This window comes from Ceratotherium simum, chromosome 1 (assembly GCF_057802395.1).
Source record: "Ceratotherium simum simum isolate JZ-2026a chromosome 1, ASM5780239v1, whole genome shotgun sequence".
NCBI lineage: Eukaryota > Metazoa > Chordata > Mammalia > Perissodactyla > Rhinocerotidae > Ceratotherium > Ceratotherium simum.
The window spans coordinates 96768761-96779341 of NC_141900.1; the positions used below are offsets into that span (position 1 = coordinate 96768761).

Consider the following 10581-nt stretch of genomic DNA (forward strand, 5'->3'; position numbering starts at 1 on the left):
GAAATGTATCAAAATATTCTTATTCCGCAGGACAGACTAGACTCATTGTAAACATTAGCCTGTGGTTCCTCTTGTCCTCACAGAACCACAGAAAAAAGTAATGAGGGAATAAACCCTTTATTTACCCTCCACATTTAATATGGAGTTTTTGAGTAGAGGAAATGAGGTGGAAAAGAGGTTATAGTCTCAGGTCACTCAGAGCTGACCTGACCTTAAAGACTCCTGAGAGATGAGGGATGACAGAGAGGCCCAAGTGACAGAATGTTCTAGGTGGAAGTTGGGGTCATCCCTTTCCACCTCAACTCTCAGTACCTTCCCCTTACAGTGTATCATTAGGCCATCAGGAAACTGCAATCACAAAGCACATAAATTAGAAAAAACCTTGGGGTCATCTAATTAAGGCTTTTACCCCATGCAGGAATGTTTTAAAACATTTCCCCAGCAGTGTTTGTCTGAGCTCCCTGTCCAATATGTATATAGTATAAACGCATCCCTTTTAACTATAGACACATGTCATTCTCTATAGGTTGATATAAACATGGTTCCTCTCTCGAGGCAGTCAGGAGAAAATGATGGATGGCACTGGGACAGGGTCAGAGCCCAAGGAGAAAATGGCCCCCCAGGGGCTTATAGAAGCTTGACCAGAGCTCCACAAGGGTGTGTGTGTGGGGGGGGGGGTAGGGGATGGTCCCATTTCCTGTTCTTTTTTGTAGCTTCTATTCTGACCTAATATTTAGCATGTAGATGGTGTTCAGTGAATATGTGCATGATCACTAAACGCTGAGGTCAGCAGATGGAGAGAAAATAAAATGAAAGAAGGAAAGCTAAATAAGAACAAGAAATTGAAGGAGGACAAAGGAGAGAGCAGCAGTGCCTGGGAGTGGCACAGGGCCATGAGCTGGGCAAAGGGAGCCATTGGAAGATTCTGGTTGCAGAACCTTGGGGAAGTTGCCTAGCTGGCTGGAACCTGTCAGGGCAGACCTGAGACTAAGGCTGCAGCACAAACCAAGGGTTGGCATCTAAAACCAGCTAGAAAGTGTTTTTTTGTTGTTGTTATTAACTTGAAAGACTGGGGTTGGAAGAATTTGCTTGGGGGGCCTTGAGTAATATAGATTGAAATAGAAATGTCAGATTTGTTGGTTAATTGGGCAAATACAGAGAACTTGTCTGTTCTGGTTGTTTTAATTGTCTGTCTAGATCTCGTCTTTACCTGTATTTCCTCATACTATAGAGAGTAATTTGTGCACCTCAAGCAGCTGCCAAATGGCGTCAATCACATTTTAGGATTATTACGTAAAAGGAAAGCCTCCACTTCCCTGAATGGTGACAACAGAGACACCCAACAGTGAACACAGTCAATCCTCTGGCTTCAGGTAAGCCTAGGTTTTTGTAAACATGAGCTTTGATTTAAGGACAGCAAGTCCCTCTGCTCACACATTGTAAGGCCCAGAAGTGACCACAAACACTGAAAAGATCTAGCACTGAGACTGTAGGAGCTGAATGTGAACACTGAGCGTTCTGTAGAATCTCAGAATAGAGTGTCTCGAATTCTTCAAGGAGAATGACAGTAAAAGTAGTGGGCTCATTACCTCCCATGCATCTCACCAATTCCAGAGGAGGGGTGTTGCTCTGCCAGGAAGAGGGCTATGGTGTTAAACCAATTGGCCCCTCAAGCAGTGGCAAGGAGTTTGCTGAGGCCAGATCCCCGGTTTCCAGGGAACTAAGATCCCTCTAAACATCTTGGGATAGCCAGAGGAGGGGTCCCTTCCTGAGGACATGAACATTGAGAAAGGCAACTCATAGACTAGCATGCTGACTTTACATCTCAAAGGACAAGGTAGTGCAGAGCTTCTCAAGCTTAGAAGACAGAATGCCCTCAGAAGCTCTCAGAGCAGCCACCACCATTGGACTTTTCTGTCAACTGTGGTTGCAAACTGCAGCTTGACTTCACAAACCATTTGCACCTAGTCCCTGCTCTGTCCACGTGGACCTCCTTGACATGCCCTGGGCTCTGGGGCTAAGGACTGTCTCTCTCCACTTTGCCCTTGACCTGTTCTCAGATCCCAGTTCAGCCTGTCTCGCCAGTTAGGTTCTCAACACCTGGTGACCTGAGTGTTGAGAATGTGACACTTGGTGAGATAAATAAAGATCATCTGACAGTATAGAGGCACAAGTGAGGAGAGCGAGGGCTGTATTAGATGTTGCATTTTGGGCAATCAGTTCCTCAATGTCCTCTGGATACCTCACACTGAGCCATTCAAGAGACCTCCCAGCTGCCTCTCCTGAACCAAAAGAAAGAGATGGCAACAAGAAGCGAGTCGAGTTCTATTTAATATGATGTCTTGAACTTTGTCCTTTATAAACAGACCCCCTCCATTAACCACAAATCACACATGCAGCTTGCTGCCTCTGTCTCACAGGGAGGGTTGGGCAAAAATGTCAGAAGGAAAGAAAAACAGAAGCCCCCTCCAAGGTCAACATGGGCCAAGCAGGGTTTGCAGGGCTTGCCCTCTGCATTCAAGATGCATTCAAGATGCTCCCAATGTAGCATCCCTAAGTGAGCTGGAGAAACAGACTTCTCAGAGAGTGAGAAGTCTCACACTCAGCCTTGAATCCAGATTTTGTCAGAAAATATGTGGTCCCATCAGTGCTTCTAAAGCTTTAAAGGATGACTTGCATAGCTCATCATAGAAGAACCTTTATGGAACATATAAAATGCCTAGACCTGCAGTGTCATGGCCTGGGTCATGGGAAGAGGCAAGGTGGGGAATTTTTGGGGGCCAAAGCAGAGGGGAGTTTCTGTGTTTGATGATAAGGGGATGCCTGAGCAGAGAGGGGCCTGGGTATGTGACATGAGGAGACAGTATCAGACTCCAGCCTGCAGAGTGGTAAGGAGCAAAAACAGGACTCCCTGCCCAAACAGGAGGGCAGCCAGGGGGAGGCGCCTCCAGGTAGCAGTGTTAGAACCTGAGAGGGCCATTGGTGCAGCCCTGAAGCCTTCAGGGATTTTGTCCTGGGGCTCCACTTTGCCTCCTGAGGACTCCAAGCAGGGCCCCCGAGGAGCACGGATGATTTCCGAAATCCAGCCTGTTGTGTTTTCCACTATCTCCTGCAGGAGAAGGAAGACAAGGGGTGAACGTGGGAGCATCCTCACCTCCTTTCCTCTCCTCTGACCTTACTTGGTTAGCCCCAGTCCTTGCAGCCTCCCAGGATAACTGGGAGACTCCAGTCACCCCTACAGCCCAGAGCAGCATCAGCCCATCTTTCTGCTTCCCCAGCCCTTCTTTCCCAGACCCAGTGTTCCTGCCATTGTCATTCACCCCCCTCATTCTTCTGTTCCTGTCTTTGGCCAACATCATCGCACACCCCTCCCTCCCTAACCCTGAGAGGGTGGTGTCTCCTGGAACGAACACTCACGTCAATGGTCTTTATTATCACCGTCTGCTGGGCCTCCTTGCAGGCTTTCTCAGCCTTCTTAATGCTCTCTGGGGTCCACTCAACATTGTTCATGGCCATCATGGCCTCCATGGAACTGCCGTAGGTGGGGGGAACAGACAATAATTTAGGGTTGACTTAAAGCTTTGACAAAACATGTGTAAAATACCCTGACTTTGGTTAGCATAATTTCCATGTTGACACAAACCATAGGAATGTCTTACAACTCAATGAGACAATTGTGAGTTTGGCAAGAGGAGAAATATCATCAGAACTCAGAGATGAGAATTTTTAAAAGTGAAAAAGAGAATCTTCTGACTCTTTAAGTCAGAGTCGTCCACTCTTTAAAGAAGTGGTTCTTAATCTGGGGGCCATGAAGTCCAAGAAAGTTGATAGAGTGACTTCAGGCAACCTGAAAATGCCCTGAAATTGTGTGTGAAATGAAGTGTGTCTGCACAGTTGTGCATTTTTCTTGGAAAGTAGTTTCCACGCTTTCATCAGAATCTCAGACAGGACCCTTAGCCCCAAATAATTAAGGGTCACTACTTGAAAGTAAACGCAGTCTTTAACTGAATCAGGTAGTGTGCAAGAAAAAGGCAGACAAAGAATTTGTACTTAAGTGATCTAACTTCTAGAGGTCATGCTTGAGGGTCTTATCTTCCAGGATGACTCACTCTGATGCCTCCTCCCCCAGCTCCTGGGCCACGTAGATGATGTCAGGGAACCCCATGCAGCTGGAGATGTTGTTTCGGGGATAGTAGAAGAGGAAGATGAGGCACATCTCATTAATGGTGCTGGGACCCCCCTGGAGAAGAAGAGACAGAGATGGAGAGACAAAGATACAAAGACATGCAGAGAGAGGGAAATAAGGTAGCCAGAAAATAGTTTAGGTGGTCCTTCTATCAATGATGCTGCCTTCCTTTTCCCTTAACCTAGAGTCAGCTCACTGATGGTTATTTGCTAATCCTTATCACACCTCTTCCTTTCTCCTCCTCTATTTCTAATTGATGGACAATTATTGATATTATTTCCAAAGAAATAGCCCACATATCTGCCCTGTCCTCTATATTTCCACGGCCACTGCCCTGGTTTGAGAAGAAGAAACAAGATACTGAGTTTCCTGAAAAAGCCACTCCCTTTAGAGGTTCTCTGGAATTCCCCAACCCTACTTGTGTAAAGCAGGACCCAAGCAAATATGTCGCATGCTCAGGTCACTGTAGTGGGACCTTATGACTTTTACCTGTGAATTCCTCTAGCATATTATCCCCATTCTTCCCTTGTGGTATATATCACTTTCTACCTTGTATTATAATCATTTATGTGTGGCTGTATTTTCTTCCTCAATAGCACTCAACCCCTTTTGAATCTTACAAGCACTGAAACATTCCTAATAAACATAATGGGTGGGGTTCCTTGTGACCATAATAACAATAGCTAACTCTAATTGAGCATTTATTACAAGTCAGGCAATGATCCGGATGTTTTACATGTGTTAATCAACGCTCACAACAATCTTATGAGATAGATAGTAATATTGATTCCTTTAAGAATTAGGAAACTGTGACACAAAGAAGTTGAATAACTTGTCTAAGGTTAGAAAGCTAGTAATGATTATGTTGACATTCAACCCAGGTGATGAGGCCCAGAGTCCACGCTCTTAGTCACTGTAACGCGCTATCTTTCCATGGTCTTAGTGGATCATTGGCAGAGAAAGTAGGGAATTCTTGTACCCATCTTATAAACGTGGAGATATGAGAGCAGGAAAAGCCCCAGGTGAATGGTAACACCAAGGAAAGGGCTTCAGCTAGAATAATCGGAGTCACCTGATAGTCAAGGCCAGGGATGGCGCTTTATTCTAAGGCTATTATCACTGACCATGGTGGGAAGAGAGGTACTTACAAAAGTCAAGGAGTCGCGGTCCAGCGTCTGGTAGTGACACTCAACCAGCAACTCATCACCCTATTCAGAATGAGACACGAAAGCTGAAAGTAAGACACAGAGGGACTGGTACAGTCTGAAAACTCTCTTGGCCAACAATAATGAGTCCTGGTCCTGCCTTTCCCCCAACCCCAGCCGTGCCTCCCCCAGGCTCTCACTGGCTTAATCTCCACTCGATGAGGTAAATCTCGAGTCTCCTGTAGATTGAAGTCGTAGGAGTCATCTTTACAGATTGTTCGGAGTTGTGTTCCATTTCTAGAGGGATAGAAGGGGAGAAGACAGGAATAAGAAGAGGATGAAGTGGGGAGGGGCTATCAACAAAGAAGCAGTATGTGGGGTCATTCTGTGGGCACAGATTGCCCACAAAACAAAAAAACTCCTCCTTCCACAGTCTTGTTCCAGTCACCTCTATGATGAGCATAATTCTAGCTCCTCCTTTCTACCAACCAAGCACAACCTTATGCTGCAGAATAAATAACTATTCCTAAAATTTATTCCCACGTGCAGAAGGGAAAGCTGCAAATCCACATCTTCCCTTACCTGTATTGCACGGCCTGCAGAGCCCGGCCAGCCAAGTGCGTGTGGAGCAGGTAGCCATACACCTGTATGTCAGGCACTGGGGCCCTATTCATCTGTGACAGGGAGGAGACGCATCTGGTTTGTTAAGAACTCTCCTCTTGCCCTGCTCCTTGATTTTCCTCCCTCAATATCTGACACTTTCCTTTATGACTGACTCAAACGCCTGTAGTTCTTACTGGTCCCTCCTGGCCCCTTTCTCTGCCCCACTCTCCTTGCCCCCAATACCCTGACTCCTTCCCTCCCTTGCACATCCAGGTTAGCGATTTTCCTGAGCACGAGGCTGTAGTCATTCTCCAAGTCTGGGGCTCAGTCTGTGCGTGTTGGTGATCAGACCAGATCTGTGATGGGAGCAAGGAACTTAGGGAGGGTGTGCCTCCCAGCATCACCTCTTCAAACTTCTCAGTCTTACACAGCCCATAGGACATGAAGGATTCAGCACCCGGGGGTATGAAGTGGATGGGGAAAGTGAAGAAGCCCAGCTGGAGGACTCCCATGTCGTATTTGCGCAGCTCTGCAGTGTAGTACACTCGAATCCCTGAGGAGTCATACACACCTGGTGCAGGAAGGAATAATCACAGGAGGCAGGAGAGCAGGTCACAATGTGAGGAGAAAGAGGCCCAGCAAAGTGAGCAAAAGGGGTAAGCATGCATCCTGCAACACCTTCCCAGCTCCTAAAGGAGTCAGCCAGCCTCATCACCTGTTCTTTCCCAAATGCTCTAGATGCTCACCGGGAAGGTTATGAAAATTGCTGTAATGAATCTCTAGTCGGATCCACTGGGGGTCCAAGGGCGTCCCAAGAGAGATGCCCACGTCATCTGGAAACTGGTAACTCTGTTGGATGGAGGGAGCTTTGGCAGCAAAAATGGCTGGGAATAAGGGGCAGGGACCTAGGGACTGCGCTTGTTTTCTGGTCCTTAGCCCAGACCTCCCCTGTCTCCCAGTGTTCCGTCAGTCCACAATCCTGGTTGCCCAACAACATGCACCCCCTTAGCCACCTATTTCCCTCATCCCAGGACTCACTGTGCCCCCGACAGCCCAGCCCATGATGACCTGCGAGCAGAGGGAGAAGGCAGGGTCAGCCCCATAGCAGTCGCTGATGCCGGTGGGGAGTGCACTGGCATTGCCACAGGCGTACACCAGGATGTGATGCACCATCGTCTCATTGTGCTGGACCATCTTGGGCTCAAACTGGGCAGGGACGGAGGGTGGAGCACCATCAAGATCTTCTATGTCAGGTCCTATTCCCCCATTCCTTTTCCTCAAATAAAACTACACCCATTTCCCACTTCTCTCTCTTCCCCTTTTCCTCTGCTTTTCTTCCTGACCTATCATTTCCCCCCATTGTATCTGACTCCTCTCTCAGCCACCACCCTAGTAAACCCTTTCTCTGAGAGAACAGCACACTAAATCTAGCCAGCAACATCCCAAGACTTCTGACTTTCCCTTAATAACCCCATCAGTTCACTATACCTGAGCATGTAACTATGCCTTGTTGGATTCTCTCTCTAAAGAAAAAAAATGGCTCCCACACATTTGCCACAAATTGTAAGATCATACTTTTATTTGTTTGATCAAAATTGAAATCACTCAAGTGTGAAATTAGGTGACAAAATTGAGTTCCCTCCACCCAGACTTCACGGACCTGACAGCCCTTTGTCATTTTCCCCCCAGCCTATACCTCCTCTTGGGCTAAGAGAGCACAATTCTGAGGCCAGGATAGGGCTTACACTTTGTTCTTTGCAAACACTTGTTAATTAATGACCCTCATCAAAGTATCTCCTGCACTGTGGGGCTCAAATAAAACAGTGCTGGGAGCTATAGTTCTGGGCTCAGGAAATCACAAGACTATCACGTCCACCAAACCTGGCCTGGTCCCCATTGTTCTCCCAGCTACTTCCTTCCTGCTTCTTGATGGCAATTTTCTGAACCCATCCCGTCAGAGTCAACCATGCCTACCGCTCCATTGAATTGCCTTAGCAATGTCCTGCTGTCTGGTTCACTGTACCTTGTAGATGTGATGTTTCTTGCTAACGATGGGGAGAGGGAGGAAGGTGCAGGCATATGTGGTATCATCCTCTGGAATGAGGAACTGGAGAAGGACACACAGTAGCTGAGCTGGGGTGGGAGTGAGGCTCCCAGAGAAGCAGGTGAAGGGACAGGCCAGGGAAAGGTATCCCCTTTAGGGCTGGTTTAGCAGTCCTCAGAGGATTGAGGGAAGTCAGAGTAACTTCAATTCAAGGAATGTACTGAATGTTGGGTGCAAGAGTAGGGTCTGGATTGAGCGGGAAGGTGGGAAGGGGGCTGGAGGCAGCTGGGTGGGGCAGAGGGGTCTTACATCAGTGATTTCCAAATCATGGATGATGGTGTCTTCAGGGACATCAAGATCATCAGGGTGGACTATTTGTAGCAGGAAGATGGACTTGACAAAAGTACGCTCCCGATCCAGCTTCAGAGTGTCATCTAGGCCGTAGGCAGCCAGCACTCTCACGGTGTCACTCTAGGGGTGTCATGGGCATTGAGGTGCTGCTGCCATGAGCAGCACTTTGCACATACCCACACCCAAGGACTGACACAAGCCACTTGCTCACGTCTACACAGTGCAATGGAAGGAGCTTCAGACTGGAGGTCAGAACTAGTCGGGTTCTAATTCTGCCACGGAGGCTAACTTGATGGAAAGGTTGAGAAGTCACTTCCCCTCGCATTCTTTCTCTATGCCTGTGTCCACATTGAGTAAATGACACTGAACAAAGGTTCTGTGAAATCAGACAAGGTTCTCCAAAAGGGGAACCCCGAGGAGGGTGGGGTGGGCACTGAATCAGTGGGAAGTCGCTCTGTTGAGGACTTGTGGATTTCAAGAAGGGGCTCAATTGAGGCAGTACTGTGAAGGCTGAGAGAGAAAGAAGCCCACAGAACTGTAGTTGCCTTCCTGAGAGGCATGGACATTGCAGATTGGGAGTGATTACACATCCCCAGAAGTAGAAGGTGCTTGTGATCAAATGCACTTCTCCCCTCCCTATTTTACCGTAATGTCTTGGTCATGAGGGTCGCAGGAGCGGAAGGGCCTGGAGAAGCGCATTGTTGTGTAGACAGCGTCTTCCGTTAGCCCCCGCAGCTCAGCATCCTGGCTCCCGTCCTCCTCCAGTGTGTCTTCATCTACCAGGTGCCGGTCCTGGGGTCCAGTAAAGGTCAAGGTGTAAGAACCAGGAGCCCCAAGTGGTCACAACTTTGAAGCACTTGGGGTCCCTTTAGCTCCCTCAAGGTACTAAATTAGCAGAACCTGGGTCTTCTTTATTACGTAGTGTGCTCCTAGGGCAGAACATGGCATCAATGGTGGATTCACGGGGAAGAGGGATGGACAGTGTCTGATGGAGTTTCACCACCTGACTTTGCTGGACGTCTCTCGTTTCAAATCTCATCTCCGTAAATCCTAATATTCCTGTATCCCTAGCCCTTGAAAGTTCACTTATTCTCTGAACACTCTATGCTATTCATCCTCTCCTGTGGCTCTTCACATTGACCCTTCCTTATATAAATGCAGTTCAGAATGAGTGAGAATGGGAGACAGGTGAGCTGCTTCTTCATCTACAAAACGGGGTAACAATCATCCAACTTATAGTGATGCTGTGAAGTTTAACATGCAAAGAATTTGGAACAATGCCTGGTTAATCAAAAGTATATGACAACTTAAGCTATTATTATTGCAACTGCTACTGTTGTTATTAGGCTGTTTTATGCTGTGGTCCACCTGATTGAACTTAAAGGAAATTGAGGATCAGGACTATGTCCCAGACAGCTTTGACTCTCCCCCAGTGACCTGCATTTAGTGGGCTATTAGCAAGTATGTGGTGCATGACTCTCTCTCTCTCTCTCGGTCCAATGGCTCCATTCCCTTAGGACTTTAGGGACATACAGTCTGGAAGATCTAGATTGCACCTCTCCAATGGACCATTTCTGTAGGGAGAGATCAGCTGTCAGCTGGTGTTCTGGGCCTGTGCCTGGATATGCTTGGAAAATGTGGATCCTTCCTGGACTCAGAGCCATCCTCAACCCAGCAAGAGACCCTCAGGCTTGGAAGGGAGTCACCTCCAGACTTACCGAGAAATAGACATTGCCATCAGGCAGGACTCCTCCAACAACCAGATCGCTCCCCACGTTGGTGTAGCGATTTGTGACACCCAAGCCTACCCAGCCAGCCGTCCGGACCTGGAGCTCAAAAGTGATGATCTCAGCCTCAAGGTCAAAGTCCCAGCGCAGGAAAATGATATTGGAAGGATCCAGGAACCTGGAATAACGAAGGTGAGATGTGGGGCTGAGGCCGTTGCCTTGGGAGGGTGCTCCCAAGGCCATAAGTAGGAGAAGCCTGAAGAGAAGGGCACAGGCCATGGCTCCTGGCATCTGGAGCACCTCTCCTGCAGATGAACCCTCAAAAACTTGGACTTATATGTGCCTCTACCTGTGCCAGGCACTGTGCCATGGGGGAGGGACAGTCTGGGGCTCTTCTGATATGATTATCCTCTGGGTTCGGACTGGTGCCACTTACATAACTCTGGAGGTGTGAGGTGTCCAGAGTGGGTACAGCGCAGATTGCTCTTGCCCTGGAGCAGGGACTTGGCAAGAAATTTTTGGGAG

The 10581-nt window shown here is 47.9% G+C and overlaps 1 protein-coding gene across 1 annotated transcript; it reads right to left on the bottom strand.

Annotated features, from left to right (window-relative positions):
* Positions 1-2357: 2357 nt before the first annotated feature.
* Positions 2358-10350, bottom strand: LOC101391415 (putative DBH-like monooxygenase protein 2). The gene is made up of 13 exons (XM_004430817.3): positions 10048-10350; positions 8975-9121; positions 8288-8449; positions 7958-8041; positions 6973-7140; positions 6681-6783; positions 6339-6505; positions 5914-6005; positions 5532-5628; positions 5335-5394; positions 4110-4240; positions 3418-3532; positions 2358-3109 (listed from the first exon to the last, which is right to left on the bottom strand). The coding sequence occupies exons 1-13, from the start codon at positions 10345-10347 to the stop codon at positions 2867-2869; spliced, it is 1869 nt and encodes a 622-aa protein (XP_004430874.2). The 5' UTR covers positions 10348-10350; the 3' UTR covers positions 2358-2866.
* Positions 10351-10581: the final 231 nt, after the last annotated feature.

Bases quoted from the DNA above. Each gene is read 5' to 3' on its own strand.
- LOC101391415 (XM_004430817.3), bottom strand. From the start codon at position 10,347: ATGCCAGGAGCCATGGCCTGTGCCCTTCTCTTCAGGCTTCTCCTACTT. The intron at 8,450-8,974 runs GTAAAATAGGGA...TGACACCCCTAG, and splicing joins CTCATGACCAAGACATTACG to AGTGACACCGTGAGAGTGCT. The intron at 8,042-8,287 runs GTAAGACCCCTC...GTCCTTCTCCAG, and splicing joins ATGATTTGGAAATCACTGAT to TTCCTCATTCCAGAGGATGA.